Consider the following 16,858-nt stretch of genomic DNA (forward strand, 5'->3'; position numbering starts at 1 on the left):
CCCTATTCCAAGGGACTTCACACTCTAGGACTTACTTCTACCTGATCACCAAGTCACACATGTGTATCACAAAATAAGTCCTAGCAAGTTCTAGGAGGTAAACAACATCATGTGCCATCCTTTTAGGGATCCCTACCCTTTGTTGTACAAAATGTGAAAGAGGGGTTTGCAAAGCCTTGCCCCTCACCTTTTGTTGCCAATAGGGGAAGGGTTCTCGAATACCCTTACCATGCAAAACAAAGATGTTTTTTCTAATGAGATTACACTGCACTAATCAGCAGTTAAATCCAAGTGACTGAGACGATTTTTATAATATTAGCTTCTACTGATAGTTTATTTTTTTATTGTTTTTCGTATTTATTTCGAGGTGAATATTCCACATGTGAAAAGGACTTTGCCTGGCAAAAGCTAGACGCGCTGCCGTCAGGACGAGAGAAGAACTCGGGTGCTAGAGGACTAGTTGAAGAACTCTGTAACTCTCTCTTTTACCTCAGCTCAGATCAAAACGTAAAAGAAAAATAAAATTGAGAAATCCTTGCTTCCGCCTACAGAAATCTCTGCTCTTTCTCTTCGTCTATGTATCCTCTTTCTAAAGCAGCATAGATAAGGGGGAAGGCCTACCGCTATTTAATCTTTTATTCGAATCTCTGGGACTGAGCGGATGGAGACCATTTTAACTTCGACAGAAAAACAGAGCATGGTCTCGTCTTTTCTAGAAATTGCTGTTGGGCAGACGACCGAAACCGCTAGACAGTTTCTGCAGGTGAGATTCATTGATTCGTCTTATCTTTTTTCTAGATTTATGAGTTGATTGTTTGCTTGTATTGAAGTTGGTAAAAAATTTGGATCTTTGATCGCCTTTGTCTGCAAGGAATCCTCAATGCTCCAATCGTTATACAGATTGCGACAGTATGGGGGTCAGTTTCCAATGGGTTCGTCCCAAGAGGAAAAAACAGGGTGATAAATATGTAATCTCGGGTGAAATTTGGATTGTCGTTAGTTGAAGGGTCCATGGGGGAATTCCGAAAAAGTTTTTTGTTTTTTTAGAAAATTTTAGTTTGGGATTAGTAGTGTGATATTTATGATGTAGAGTTGCCAACATGCCGATATACAAGCATACATGAAGTTTAAGTATAATGGGATGAGCAAATTTTGTTGCATTAGTTTTGGTGTTGGAGGCTGGAAGGAGGGATTCTTCATCTGGTGGGTATTCTTAATTCAAGTGTTTCTGTAGGCTATCTGCAGAAACTTTTTCTATCAATGTAGCTCCTCTGTAAATTTGAACGCTTGTATTTTCTTGAACTAAATTTCTGCAAGATATCATACATTGTGTGAGTTTAGTTGGTCCTGGTGTTACTGTTTGCCTAGAATGGAATGTAAGCCATGCTTACAGAAATTACATTATGAGTTTATGTTGTCAGACTAACTTGTGATAAGTTAAAGTTAAAGATATGGTGGTATATATGTACCAGCCACTTAGTATTCTGCAAGGTCTATGTGTAGCTACTCACTGTTACTTGGAGCTGCTGCCTAAGAAAGGAACTGGTACACAGCAGTAGTATCTTCCTCTTCTAAGTAGTTTTTATTTGTTATCTTCATTAACTCTCAGCCACCCTCTGTGATCTTCTTGTTCTTAAGTTAATTTTCTTTGCTATAAAAAAGAAACACAGAGTTTGATGGCTGGATTGGAGATGTAAGTAACCTTATGAAGACCACCAAGGCCATGCATATTGATTGATTTCAATTTTGGAAGACAAATATACATAATAGATTGAGAAGAGAAAGACCAATCCTTGGTAAAAAAAATCTAGTTTCATGGAAAACAACGGAGGGCCAACAGTCATAAGATGTTAGGATAGAGACACTGTCGGCATTCTAGTGCACAAAGGAAAAAACTATTTGTGAAATTTCTGTGGTTACTTGGTTTTGTTTTTTATTTAAGCAATGAGAAATGAGATTTAATTAAAGAAGCTCCAGAAAAGGAGAAATTACATCAAAAGAACAGGAAATTCACAGCAAAAAGAAACAAGGCAATAATCTGGAAGTCTAGTATTCATTATTCTGAGCTATTACTAAGTGTCTTTGGTACCAATGTTACAGGCTACAAGTTGGCAGCTTGAAGAAGCTATCCAGTTGTTTTATATTGGAAATGAAGGTGGAGGGTTGCAATCAACTTCTGCTTCACAACCTGCTGAAGATGGTAAACCTGTGTCTGTTGATGAAGAGTAAGTCCATTTCAAAATCAATAATCAACTTTATTTGAAGAGTATATTTTGGATAAATATTAGAAAAAAGTTTTTTTTGGGGAAGGACCTCCAGGAGGAAAGATCATTATGATATAATTCACGAAGAACATGCAAAATAACCGCAAATATTCTAGAAAGCTGGAAAACTAGTTCACTGTAAGGTTGGAGGTGCACATGGATCAGGATCAGGGCTGTTTTTTGGAAAACCTGATCCCTTGTGAGCTGAACTCTCCTATCCTGTACTCACCCCATTCTCACGTCCCCAGCCCATCCATGCGACAACCCATGGTCCATTCCAACCTTTTTCCCAAAAAAAACCCTTGTTTAAGTTAACTTTAAATGTTATGTGAGCAATTTCTTGAATAAAGTAGGGCATAAGCATCACTTAGATTTTTGGGCCAACTTTTTTCTCTTGCTACCCCAAACTCCCATGCATTTTTTGCCCTCACCAGTCACCTCGCCCACAGGGTCAGTGACTGATCCTGTCCCTGTTCAACCTGTCCCATGTGCACCTGTGTGATGGCTTTGTGACAACAAGATGTTGGCAGGAAGCTTTGCTTCTTTCTAAAGAAGCAGCCAAGCGATTTGCACTTTTAGGCACATGACATAAGGGAGTCAATGATCTTCATATCTCAGCAATCTTGTCAAAAGTCTGTCAGGAGTTTCTCACTAAACATTTCTTCATCCAAACCCAACCAATGATGACGGCCAGATACCCCTCCATTAGTAGACTCTTGCTCAAATGATGAACATAAGCTCTAAGACCCCAAGGGAGGGTCCTTAACTCAGCTTCTATGGAGTCACAGTAACAGAAAGGAGCTATGTAAATAAATGGATGTTACCCTCGAAACCTCACATAATGCCACCACCAGCAGGCCTATGGTTGTCTCTGAAATTGCGGTCCAAATTGAGCAACCAACTACCTGTTGAAGGTCTCTGTTAAGTGGAATCTCGATTCTAGAGTTAATTTAACTACTTGCCAATATCTAGTTATCTCTTGTGATAGAGCTTGGCAGATGACTAAGCTCTGGAACTTGTAAAAAAGAATATTGTTCATTGCTTTCATTGAGCAAGTAGATCATTTCTCTGCTTCTTTCTTTCTTGACACCCTTATGAGATGGGCTAAATGGAAAGAAGCCACAATTTCTCGCCAATTTTCCCAATGGAATTGATGTCTATTGATTCTTTGCCCTCAGGCCTTTGAATAAAACTTTGCCTTTCTCAAACAGACAAAAAAAGATCTGAGAAATTATGGTGAAAAAACAATTGAAAAACCTAACTCTTTGGAGATACTTGCCAGTTTGAAATGTGAAAGGGGAAGGGAAATGCAACAAATGATGAACCACAGTTTCCTCCACCCCATTAGATAGCTCACAAGGTTGACTTCCAAGACAATTTCCTTCCCTGAGCAGCAGCTGGTCAATAGTAAGAATTCTATTTCTCACAGCAGACCAAATGAAGTGTGTGATTTTGTGGAGGCAATGGAATGGCCCTAGTGACAGCTGAAGCAAGTTTAATTGAATGATCAAATCCACTTAGAAGTCATTCAATGATGTAATAACATATGAACTAGAAGAGCTTCTCTACTAGATCACAACATTATTCCTAACCCCCCTAGTGTAATTACTGTCAAGTGGGGAAAGTAAGCACTTACCTCTGAAGCTTCCTCCTTTGACAGAACACGAATCTCAAGATTGAAACTTCTCCAAATTTAATGATTTGAGGACTGTAATTTCAGGATCTTGTGCAATACTGCAAATTGTGGGAAAAGTCATTGCAAGAGCATCCTCTCCTACTGTGAGCTGTACTTGGGCTTGAGCTTGCAATAGCTGTCTGTTGGTTAGACTCATAGATGGCGATGGAATCAGGGGGAACAAATGATATTCATCATATCCATATTTAGTAATGGTTGACTTCCTTCACAACTCATCTTATCAATGCCTAAGTCTCCTCAATCATTTTTGTATTAGAGCTTGACTGCTATTTAATTTTTTTTCAGTTGGATTGGGCCATTGACCCTCTTCTTTTTTCCCTTTTTTGTTTGAAAATGGGGCTTTTGACCCAAATGTCTCACAATTCTTCAAGAATAGGAGATTTCGGAAGTCTGGCATAAGAAAAGATAGAGACCAAGATAAGAAGATGGGAATGAGGCATGTCTCAGCCAAGAGTAGTGCTTTAAATGGATCGGATATGGCAGGATTTAGATTCTATCCCTTACATATATCTGAAATCCGAAAACAAATATAGCTTCTGAAAACCAGATATCTGAATCCGAGTCCATCAAATAATCTCCAAATTCGAAAACCTTAAATAAGATAAAATAAAACAGTAAAAAAGAATATATAAAACTATATTAAATATTTATATTTATACAATACTAAAATATATAGCTGAAATTAAAAATAATATTTTCAATATTACAATATAGTTACATATTTCTTCTTTGTCCATTCATTTTTAAAATATATTAAATATAAAAATCATTATATAAAATTGTAAAATTTGAAGAGATTTCGGATTTGGATATTTACCGGATCCAGATCTCCTAGTTCCAGTTCCAATCCGGAACTGATCAGATATCATGTCAGATATCTGATTAAGTTCTGTTGGATTTGAATTTTGGATATTAGCTGAATTTTCAGATTTGGATATTATCTGGATCCGTTTACAGCCCTAGCCAAGAGTGATGGTTGCATAGTTAACAAGTTCACTGCTTAAATTAACCCCCCAACTGAAAATATTTCTACCAAAGTACATGTTGTCTAGGAATTAATTCATAAACAAAGAGCAGGGCTTTCACACCTGTAATGTGGTCAATATCTTTGTCACAAAAATAAATTGTGTCATTTTTCAAATTGCTAGAGTGATACTCAAATAAAATGTTTGAGGCTGACAAGGAAAGGCAACCATTTATTTTTCAGTGTACAAAAAATAGAAGCAAGGACTTCACTGAACCATTTTTAATAATGTGGAAACAAGGAATCACCTTACCAAGAACCTTTTGAGCTCTTCAAATTCATGAGTAGAGAAATTGATAGAGAGAAGGAAGCAAAGGAGATGCAGCTCTTAATCCCACTCCTCCATGTCACCCCTTCGCTCATCTTAATACAGGATCAGGAAAGGTCTCATTAACCTGTTAAGAGTTCTCTACACGTTACCAAGTGTCTACTCCTATTACATGAGTGAAGAAGTTCATGAGTTGTGAAGCAGGCTGAGGACTTGCTCCCCTTTGGAAAAACACTTTGATTTATAAAGTTTTTTTTTTTTAAACTATCTGATAGGACTTTGGCAATTAATCTTAATTTTTTTAAAAACTATCTGCTAGAGATGAGCCTAACTGGTTGGAAATTAGAATTATTGATTCTCATCTGAAAATGCTCTTAATACTCCAGGGTTGAGTATGTCTTTATTATCTCATGTCACCAAATTTGGAAGTATATATGCAATCTCGTTGTAATCATTCCTTCTCACTCCAGGCTCCAGGCTGTTAAGTCAACTTTGCTCTATGCATATGGCTTTTTTTTGGGGTGTATGTTTCTGTGTTTTTTTCCTTTTGATGTGTATGCACTCTCTTTACAGAAAATTATTTTGGTCAGTTGAAAAGAAGGAAATAATAAAAACTAATACCTACTTTTCTTTGATATAGTGTCTGGAAAGAAAATAGTGGAAGTGAGCCCATAGCAGGACTTGCTGGGGAGGATGAAGTGCGTCCTCCTTTACCTGTGAAACGAGAGGTTCTGTATGATGATGCTACACTTTATGGGTATGGTCTCATTGGTCCTGCTCTTTTGCGTGCTTTCATTGCAAATGATCTTTACACTGAATATACTACAATTTGATGGAACATTTTTTTTTTTTGTAGGTCTTATCTGTTTATTGAGATGACTAGTTCTGCTTGATAATCATACCTTTTGCTAATGTACTTCTTAGAAAAAAAAGATGTGCCATTGGAAGTAGAAGAAGCCACCTCTTTTCTCAATCAAATAACAGCACTACATGATTTTTATAAAAAAAAAAAAAAAGAAGAAAAGATCACTATCTTGCACGATTAATTTTCCATCATTCCTGAGAATGTGGTGAGATACGCTTCTAGATATTGCTTATGAATGGTTAGAAGTGTTGTGAGCAATTTAGGAGGGAGAAAAAAATAAAAATTCTTTATAATGCTATGTATTCCTTCTATAATGTAGTATCCTCCAATAAGACTAAATGGTTAACTTTCTAAAAAAATACTCTGGCAGAAAACCTGCTTATTATCAAAATACTTTAGTTGTATCTTATGTTTTGCTTATTGATATATACACTTTTCAATTTAAGATGAAGGTTTACTTTTATTTTAAAACACAAATATTTATACTACTCTGAAAAGGTGAATAGAAGATGACAGAAAGATAACAAATGCCGAGGAAGATGAGATATTGGAATATACACTGAATCCAGTCTAGCACATTTTTTTATTCTTAAGTCATTGAACCAAGCCCTTTATTGTTTGTTGAAACTGCAAATTGTCAGCCGGTATTCCTGTAGTCAAGTTAATTTCATTATAGTTACTGTGTCTCCTTATGAAATGTCAAACTTTACTGTTTTTTCCCTTCTCAATATTTGATGTCCCACATGCATAATTGAGTTTTGTTGAGTGTAGTTGTTTTCTTTTAAGAGGGTTAATTAATTTTGCTTATTTTTAATTCAGAATTTCAAGGGTGGGCCATCCAGTTCATGAGGCAAACTCAAGGATAGCATTCCGAAATTTTGATGAGGAATCAAAAAGACATGCTGTTTGGGAGTCAGATCAAACTGCTTCTTCTTCTGCTACTGAAGCTCCTCGGGACAACCTTGCATCACTCTATAGGCCTCCCTTTCCCTTAATGTACCATGGTCCTTTTGACAAGGTGGTAATCTATTGTCTTGAGACAAGTTTTGCAGAGATTTAAAATGGTCTACCTTTTATACCTTTGAAAAAGGAGCACCTTAATCCTTATTTTTTTTTCTATTTTTTTTTCTGGTTATATCTTTTCTTTTACACCTTCAATACTAAGCTAACCTTCTAATCAGAAAATTATTTCGCTCTTTTTCATCACATTATCACAATTTATGGTATTGGTTAGGGATCACCACTGCTAAGCTGATATTGCATAGGACAAAGACCTTAAATCATTTGACAAATAAGCTTGTTTGATTTGGTTAGAAATAACTGATATACCTATGTGGGCGACAGATATTTTTATCTTTAGATCCTGTGTTTTATACCACAAAGGAAAAGGTATAATAAGCTTTAGATTCGATCAATGAATTTTCTTGAGACACACTGCTGACTTTTCAGGCAAAGGTAGAGGCCACTCATCAGGGTAAATGGCTTCTTGTCAACATACAGTCTACCAAGGAATTTAGCTCGCACATTGTAATATATTTGTCCTCTGTCTTCTTTCTTTTTTTATTCTATGTTTTCTATTAATTGTTTCTTTACTAAAAAGTCTCAAATTGTTTTGACTTTTTGAAGCTCAACAGAGACACATGGGCAAATGAAGCGGTGGCTGAAACAATCCGTAGTAACTTCATTTTCTGGCAGGTATTCCCTTTAGTACCCTCTTCTCTACATTTCAAAATGTTGTGATGTCAACTTCCCATGTTCTTTTTCCCTTTTGATCAATTTCTCACTGTTTTGTGATCTCTAAAAGTGGGAGACATAGCTTTCTGATCTGATGCAAATATACTCTTGTTAGTTTATAGATGGAGAACTTTTATGTTTTGTGAATTCATGTACATCTTATTTTAGGTTTATGATGATACAAGTGAAGGAAGAAAGGTCTGCACCTACTACAATTTGTATTCCATTCCTGTGGTGCTGGTCATTGACCCCATCACTGGGCAAAAACTGCGGTCTTGGAATGGCATGGTTGAACCAGAGCGTTTGTTAGAGGTAATATTTCATTATTTGATGCCTTAGTTGGTTGAAGGCAAGCCTGATGTCTTCCTAAATGAAATTGATTTGGTTAGAAGTGTTTCTCGCAATTTGCTTTCTTCTTGTCTGACAGTTAGACCTTCTTGTATGTTGTAGGATTTAGTGCCGTACTTGGATAAAGGTCCAAAAGATCATTTTGGGGTGCATTCTCATAAACGTCTTAGAGAAAGCCATACAAGTGCTCAATCTTTTGCTGAAATGATGCAGCCTGGTATTTGATTAACCTTATTATTTACTGGTTTAATGCTTGCTATGTTCTTGAAGACAACTTCCTTAGAATTCAAAATCAAATCCACATGTCATCCGGAAGAAAAGGCTTTCCTCATGCAAAAGAGTCATGTGAGTCCCTGGGCTATAAGTGTACCCAGCGAGTTCATTCACAGCATTCAGTTAAATTTAATGGTTATTCAGTGGTAGCTGGATATAGAAAATCTAGATCCCACTGATTCACACTTGGGTCCTTTGGATAAACAGGAACATGTTAACAACTGTTTTCCTGTTGGCTTTGCTGAAATATTACCTCATAAAAACTTCTCAAGTCATGGGATCACCACACTTAAATGGACTTTGGAGTTGTTTCTTGTGTACATGACCTTATATTTTGGGGCAATCAGTTTCATGTTGGAATATGATGGTCTGGCTATTAATATGGTCTATACAGCACGAAAAGCCATTTTCATCTTGGATCCGTCCAGTTTCCTTTGTTTTTTAAAGAAAAAATTGTGGAAGACAGTTCTTTGTTCAATTTTTTGTAAAAAAGTTACAACAAGAACAAATCATATTGGAGATGATGTCGTCTGGCTTTTGGCTACAAAATCTAAGTATTAAGAGCTTTTATCTACTGAAGATGAAACTGTTGAGGAAGACGAAGAGCTTTTGCGGGCACTAGCGGCTTCTTTAGAAGACAAGAAACAAGTTGTGAAGCCAACTCAAGTTGATACCCAAGCACCCAAACTTGGTAGAGAAGAAAAAACTGACGAACTTGAAACGGCGGCGGCAGAGACCAGCTCAAACAAAATGCCCACATACCCTCCCCTCCCTGAAGAACCAAAGGGTGATAGATCACTCCTTTGTAGAGTTGGTGTCCGACTGCCCGATGGACAAAGGCTTCAGAGGAATTTCCTCCGCAAAGATCCAATCCAGGTAAAAATTTATAAAAGCCAGGTTAACTCTACCAATGAGATAGATTTTAAAGTATTTTGTTTATTGATAAAGGTGAGAAAAAGGATTCCATTAAGAAGGCCCCAAAGACTAGTGTGTGCAAGGAAAAACTAGATTTAAAACATTAGTCCTGCATCCTGGAACTTGGAAATCAAACAATTACTATCTCAGGCAAACCAATATTTGTCTTTAGTTTTTGAGTTAGCAAATCTGTTGAATCGTTCCCATAATAGTGGTAACGTTCTGGGCACTTAAAGACCCGGAATAGTATTGACTCGTATACAAAGAGTGGCTTAACTGCAGCCCAGTTCATCGATTGAACTGGTTCAATTTTCCGGTTCTTTTGTTTTTCACTTGAAAAAGCATACTCACACACTCACAGTGGATTGTGTGATGTGTATCAGCATTGCTTAGTAATCTTTTAGTAGTGAAAAAGAGAGGCATTGTACCTTGAATTATGGTCCTTTATCTGAGCTATCATGCAATCTGTGTCCTGTTGTTGCAGTTGTTGTGGTCTTTCTGCTCCTCTCAACTGAACGAAGGCGATCGGGCTTTCCGGCTAACACAAGCGATCCCCGGAGCATCAAGAACTGTGGATTACACTAGTAGTTTGACATTTGATGAGTCAGGGCTTGCAAACTCTATGATTTCTGTTGCCTGGGAATAGAAGTAGGTTCCTTTCCAGTTCTCAGGGCAGTCCCCAATGGAAGAAACAGGCAGGAGAAAATTTCCTAGCTCTAATGAACTCTTGCCCTCCGTAATGCAATCTTATTGTTTCTGTAAGCTGCCACAGATACATTCACAGAGCACAAAAGTACTGGAGTAATGTATCTGTTCTTTCTCTTTTTTTGGTTGTAAATATACAATTTCTGTAGTTTCTCGTGCAATATTTACTGGATCAGTGATTCTTCTTTATAAGTAATCTTTAGGGATGTCTTTGTTATCATTTTAATATTAAATAAAATTATTTACGTACAGAATACGGATACATAAAATAAGTCGACGAGATGGAGGTTGGGCCCACCGCGAACCGATATATCGGGAAGAGCATTTATCGCGGCCGAGACGGTGTCGGAAAAGGTAGCGGCAGGATCGAGGCTGGGTTGTGGTTGTGTGTCACGTATGTGTTGCCTCCCATCTGACACCTCTGACATGCCTCGGTCAAACCGACAGTCAAACTCACCTCCCCTTCCATCTATTTACCAAACGGCCCTTCTTTTCGGAACATCCAGATAAGATCAGATAATCTGAATAAATAAACCACTTTAAGAGTCCCCATTGGTCGTCCAGTTGTGGGCTACTCTCTGACTTTGGAAACCCGATTCCCTAGATCCTGAAGCTTCGTTGGAGACTTCCGGGGCCCACTTGCTCAAAAGGTCGGCTGTGATTATACCGGATTTAATATTTATTTATATTGGTTAATTATTTGTGTGGGGGCCCACTTATAATTGGAGGATAATAAACTTAATTTTTTAAAAATTAATATATTTAAATAGTTAGATTAATAATAATTTTTTTAAAAAAAATAAAAAATATATATATATTTTTTTAATAATTACAATCTATGGAGAGAATGAAATGAAGATGGGGCATAAGATGTAATAAACAGCAAAGGACAAGGCAGGGAAAAAACCAAGCTCCTCCGCCTCCCTTACTCTCATAACTCTTCCTTCACTCTCCATGGCTTAGCGAGCGGTCCCCGTCTCCCTCTACCCTCCCCCCCCCCCCCCCCTCCCCCACCGTAGCCATGGCAAACCCTCTCACCCCCTCCCCGCCCCTCCTTCACGACCGCCAGCCCCAACCTCAGCCCCGCCACCCTCCGCCGCTCCTCGCCCCTTCCCCTACCACCTCCCACGCCCCTTACCCCCGCGAGTACCGCAAGGGCAATTGGACACTCCACGAGACCCTCGTCCTCATCACCGCCAAGAAGCTCGATGACGAGCGTCGATCCCACGGCCCCACCCGGATCGATCCCGGCAAACCCTCTTCCCCCTCGTGCAAGTCGGCGGAGCTGCGTTGGAAGTGGGTGGAGAACTACTGCTGGGCGCACGGGTGCCTCCGTAGCCAGAACCAGTGCAACGACAAGTGGGATAACCTGCTCAGGGACTACAAGAAGGTTAGGGAGTACCTAGCCAGGTCCGGTGGCGGTGGAGATCATCGTTGCCCCTCGTACTGGAAGCTGGAGAAGCACGAGAGGAAAGAGAGGAACTTGCCCACCAATCTCGCATTGGAGGTTTTCGAAGCGCTTCAGGAGGTCCTCAGTCGGAAACACAGCTCTTCTGCCCAGAAAACCATCACCTCTGCTCCTGCCGCCGCTACCCCTCCTCCGCTTCCTCCTTCTCCTCGCGCCCCGCCTTCCGAGCAGCGACTTTCTGGTACCTGACAAGAATTAAACTAAGCTCGATTCCGAGGCCGTGATTAAGCAAATAACTAAAACAATTCTTATCCATTTTTTCTCGTGAAATATTCTTTAACTTTTCTTCTGAAATTTTAGTTTCCTGATGAGGATCATGAATTTCGGTCATTAATGCAGTCACTAGTGTAATACTCTGCAGTGGAAATGATTAATGAATCCACTGATTTACTGTCAAGTCTCGACCCAGAAAACAAAAATTCTGAGTGAGACTGGTACAAGCTAATTGTATATATACATAATATGATCCACTCCAGTAATGAAATTTTTCTTTGTTACTATTACTGTAATTTTCAGCCTTGAAATTAGCTCAAAAATACTTAGACTAAGTTCTAGATCAAGCTTCTTCGTTCCAAATCGTTTGGTACGTAAAAAGACTGAGATTAATTCAGCTTCGGAAATACTCGATGAAGAGTTGAAGACGCTAATATTGGATTTTTTTGTGTTATTTGTTTGCTAATATTATTTCTAAAGAAAGTTCTGATTTTCTCAGCTGCTGAAACAACGGATTCCTCCGAAACCGATGGCAGTGATCTACCTGATTCCGACACCAAACGCCGGAAGGTCAGGACACTGGGATCGAGCATCGTCCGAAGCGCATCAGTTCTGTCTCGAACACTTCTAGCCTGCCAGGAGAAGAAGGAAAAGCGCCACCGAGACGTTCTAGAACTAGAAGAGAGGAAACTACAGATGGAGGAAAACCGAACGGAGGCCAATCGTCAAGGCATCGCCGGACTCATATCCGCCGTCAACAACCTATCCGGCGCCATTCACACCCTCGTGTCCGATCGAAATGATACCAGATAAGTAAAACCCAGAAACAAAAAACCAAAAAAAAAAAAAAAACTGTAAATGCCGCCGCTGCTACTCCGAGCATTCATTGTCCCTAAAAAAATCATTTTTTCTTCCTCTGCAACTCTTTTCTTTCCAAGTTTCTCGATTCTGTAATGGTGTTGAACAATCATCTCCCTGCCGATCTTGGCATCTGGGCTTGATCCGAATATCTGATTCTTCATTTTTTAAAATTTTTACTTCGATTAAATAATTTAGAAAGCCATTTCTTTCCTCTGAAAAGAAGAGAATTTTCAGCTTTTTCTGCTACTTCCTTTTGTACTAGCCTTTCATTAAGCTCTTGCATGATATTGGGTATTCAAAGACTAAAATACCCCCAATCTTTGAGTTTAATTACTCTTTTTATATTGTTTTCGAGAAGAACTTATTTGTCCTTTTATGAAAAGGAATGGACCCAACACCTACTCAGAAACGCAGAGGAGAAAAGCCGCCATTAATTCCTGAGATGAAACACGAAACCTTCTTGTAAAGATAAGACGTTCGTTAGAAGCCGTGGCGTTGCTCTGCGTCGGTGACCAAAACGTCGGAAATAGCCTTTGCCTTTTTCTGTAAAGACACTCACGCGCTTTTGAAAAGGTCGCTTTGCTTTTCAGTGGTTGTTCAGACTTGCTAAAGATCTAAGTGAGGGGAGATGCTCGTCATTTATATCATACATGGGGATTTTTTTGTTATTCGGGCTGATATGAGGTACCACGGCTTCTGTGAACAGTCAGAACTCATGGTCAAATCTTTTTGACCGGTTCTTGTCTTTTTCTTCTCTTCCGTTTTTCCGATCGTGACGCCACCCGTCGCCGCCGCCGGTGTGCCTACTTCAGGGCCGCATTCTTATTAGAACTGAAGCTAACAGCGCACACCAACGGTCAGGAAGAAATATTTAATTACTTTAAACATATAAATTATTATTTTTATTATTTTCTAAACAGTGTCCATTGGTCTTCCCAAAATGTTGGGGGGGGGAGGTGAATCAGTTCTGAGTTCCGAGTCGCGCAACACGAGGGTCAAATCCTTGGAACCGGTACAAACGGCTTGGAAGGGAGTGACAGAGAACACGATGAAGAAGCATGCTGGAGAAATAGAGATGCCTGATAGCTACCATGTGATCGGTGTCGAGCAGGTAGAAAATGAAGTCGTGATGCCCTGATTGGAGGCCCTGCGAGAAGTGTGAATGGAGCAATTCAGGCCCTGCTGAATTTCAGGTGCCAAATGCAGGGGTTAATTTCAGTCCGCACTGACAACTGCGCTCAGGGCTCAGATAGAGAAAGACATACGATTGCAGAATGCTTCAGAGAGTTGATTATACAGACACCTGCAAGGCCATTCAATGACTATCTTGGACTACCGACTGGAATCTTATGATGTAAAGCTGCAGATGGGAGACAAGTTGGTAAAAAACAATTCAGCCTCTATGACTCTGGATTTTCTCTGCATCTTTTTTTTCCCCCCACCAAATCAGCTCTTCTGATGTAGACTACGTTTCTCTGTTCAATGAACAATCTTGATTTTTAACAAGTATTGCGACTTATAGAGTTTGAGGTTAGCCATAACCTGAGAGAAAAATATGAAGAAAAAAATAAAATTTTAAGGGTTGTAAGGGGAGGTTTGTAATTGAGATTTTCATCCTCTTTGAGGATTTGTTTCAGCTTCTCGAGTGCTGCAACTTTTTTTCTGGGTGTAAATCATCTGCAGAGGGATTAAAAAAAAACAACTGAGAGACATCATTAATGTCCCACATGTTTGTCTGAAATGAAACAATCGGCACTGACAGTATAACAATGGAAACTTCAGAGCTTGTATTCTATTATTTCCCTTCTGTTTGATTCCATCCATACCTGTTTGCTTCTCCATTTCAGAGCTGCACTGAAGGCTTTGATCTGTATTACGGGTTTCATCTTCTTTAAATGGATAGATGCCCTTTGCTTCAGTTTCAAAGGACATGATTGAATGGAAGGTGCTGTGGTTGAGTTTTCAATGGTTCTATTGTGGTCTTCTGTAAGTAGAAAGGTGCAGTGGTTGGAGGGCTCTATTCATTATGATTTAGTTGAGATTTTCAACCGAGTTGAACAACTCCAGCAAGAGAGAGAGACAGAGAGAATCAAAAATGGCTCTGGCCTCCACTGTTTTCGAGTACTTTTTTGTTGACATATGAGACCAGAAAGCAATTACAGAGACGAGTCTGCCTGCCCAATACACTCATCTTTCCAACTCATACATGATCTAGAACCGCCATGGAAACCAGGAAAAGCAGACGATAGAGATGGATTTAAAACCAGGAGCAGGATAGCAAAGATCTTCCACATTGTTGGTTTAAACATTGAAAATGCGAAGAACATGTAAGAGAAGAGCGAAAAAGTTCTTCACTGCAATTCTGAGCACACCAGTGTTCTGCAGATTTTCCTTACTAAAATCTGCTCGATTATAACCAGCAATGCCCAATACATGCTTGGAATCAAAATCCCGATTGAAATCTTAATTTCACTCCTAATCCAACTAAAACATTCCTAAAATAGAATCCTAACTCTGATATAAGACTCCACGATGTTGTTCTTAATTTTTTTTAGCATCTTCCTCTGCAACCACCACTCCTAATCTCACTCCAATCACAACCCCATCTTCCATTTAAAGAGGAATTTGAATGGAACTCCCATAAACTATGTTTGTCATGTCAAACATTTTATTGAACTTAAGAAAATGATTTGTCTTCACGTTATTGATGTTGGTCTATCCTGCTTGTGAGGAAGTTATGTAAGAATCCGGTGCAGCTAAATTGCCTTAGTATCACTACCAATGGCTGCCTATTGCTACTTGGAGGACCAGGAAAAAACACCTAGCAGTCATCTTTAATCTCAGACTATAAAATAGAGCACCTTCTTGTCTTCTTTCAAGTGTCTCGTATAGTCTTGCGATCACCAGGAAGAAAGTAAGTTGGATTTCTTCTTAAAGCTACCATAAAAATGATTTAGAAGGTGTATCTAGATGTTCTCAAGAGAAGTCTCACTGATTGGACAAAAAAGAACCATATCAAACTGCGAGAAAGAACCTCAAAATCGAGCTCTTGAGGAGGGAGAGAGTCTTTTTCACGCTGGAAGTTGTAGTTTTTCCACCTAAAAAACATCCAATACCTCTCCTTCTCTGAGTAAATCTGAGTTTCTTCTAACGAACAACGAGTTTCTTCCCTACAATTCTGAGCACACCTTTCCTCTACACATTTTTCTTATTAAAATCAACTCAATTACATGCTTGGAATCAACTCTCTTGAAATTTCGTGGCTCTAGATTGAAAAAAATTTGGGAACGGAAAGGATAGCCCTTTTTTTTATCACTGGACTCGTCCTTGTCGGGTGGGTCTGGTCTCTCTTTTCCTTTTCTGCAGAGTAACAGAGGTTCCAGAGACCATCCTTTTCTGCTGTAAATTACTGTGGTGAACAGTGCTGAACCTATCGTCTACTCACCTCTTCAGCGTTAGATTCAGCAAAAAAAATGCACCCATCTTCTCTATAAAAGGCCTCCATCTTTACTTCACTATTGATCGCTTCTGCTTTACACGGCTCTCGCTCTCTCTCTCTCTCTCTCTCTCTTTCACTACCTGTCAATGAAGGTCCGTGGTGAACATTTCCTTCCAGCAATCTTCCTTCTCGTGCTTCTTTTCATGGCGGACGGTTTGATTCATCACTCCCCCATCTTTTCATTCGTACCCATCAGTTTTTTTCATGTTTTATGAAGTGCTAACTCTTGTTGCTATGATGAACTAGTGCCGGAGATTGGACCTCGAGTTGCAGAGGCCAGAACCTGCGAATCCCAGAGCCACCGCTTCAAGGGGCCCTGTGTGAGGCCCAGCAACTGCGCCAACGTCTGCAAGACGGAAGGTTTCCCCAGCGGCAGATGCCGTCTATTCCGCCGCCGCTGCTTCTGTGTCAAGTCTTGCTAGTTCGCACGGCGACTCGGTGCCTGAATCATGGCTTCATGTGACGTTAGCTTCCATCTTCTTAGACGTTCTTCTGTCTCCACCGTCTTCTCTGCAATAAACCGGCCAATCTCTGTTGGCTGTGATCAGACTGAACTTGTAGTGTTTCTGCTGTCTGAGACGGAGAATATATATCAGTTTTGATGTGATCTGGTTTAGATTTCTGCGTTCAAGGGGTCTTTTCCTTTGATCTTTCTTCAACCCTGATCTGGTTTAGTTTTGATGAAATCATTCGAAAGATGGATAACCTTATTACATCTTGTTCTA

At 39.4% G+C, this 16,858-nt stretch overlaps 2 protein-coding genes across 2 annotated transcripts; both read left to right on the forward strand.

Moving 5' to 3' along the window:
• Window positions 1-444: 444 nt before the first annotated feature.
• LOC137944058 (plant UBX domain-containing protein 7-like) lies at window positions 445-10,312 on the forward strand. The gene is made up of 10 exons (XM_068789563.1): window positions 445-763; window positions 2,101-2,225; window positions 5,893-6,009; window positions 6,937-7,135; window positions 7,567-7,644; window positions 7,744-7,812; window positions 8,020-8,163; window positions 8,302-8,416; window positions 9,053-9,348; window positions 9,872-10,312. Exons 1-10 carry the CDS (start codon window positions 662-664, stop codon window positions 10,031-10,033), a joined length of 1,407 nt encoding a protein of 468 aa, XP_068645664.1. The 5' UTR covers window positions 445-661; the 3' UTR covers window positions 10,034-10,312.
• An 801-nt stretch (window positions 10,313-11,113) lies between these two features.
• Window positions 11,114-12,767, forward strand: LOC137943843 (uncharacterized). Its single transcript, XM_068789274.1, has 2 exons — window positions 11,114-11,741; window positions 12,273-12,767. The coding sequence occupies exons 1-2, from the start codon at window positions 11,114-11,116 to the stop codon at window positions 12,584-12,586; spliced, it is 942 nt and encodes a 313-aa protein (XP_068645375.1). The 3' UTR covers window positions 12,587-12,767.
• Window positions 12,768-16,858: the final 4,091 nt, after the last annotated feature.

Source organism: Aristolochia californica, unplaced genomic scaffold (assembly GCF_029961685.1).
Source record: "Aristolochia californica isolate CCGP_79_NKW_82.1479 unplaced genomic scaffold, dmAriCali1.0.hap1 SCAF_11, whole genome shotgun sequence".
Lineage (NCBI taxonomy): Eukaryota > Viridiplantae > Streptophyta > Magnoliopsida > Piperales > Aristolochiaceae > Aristolochia > Aristolochia californica.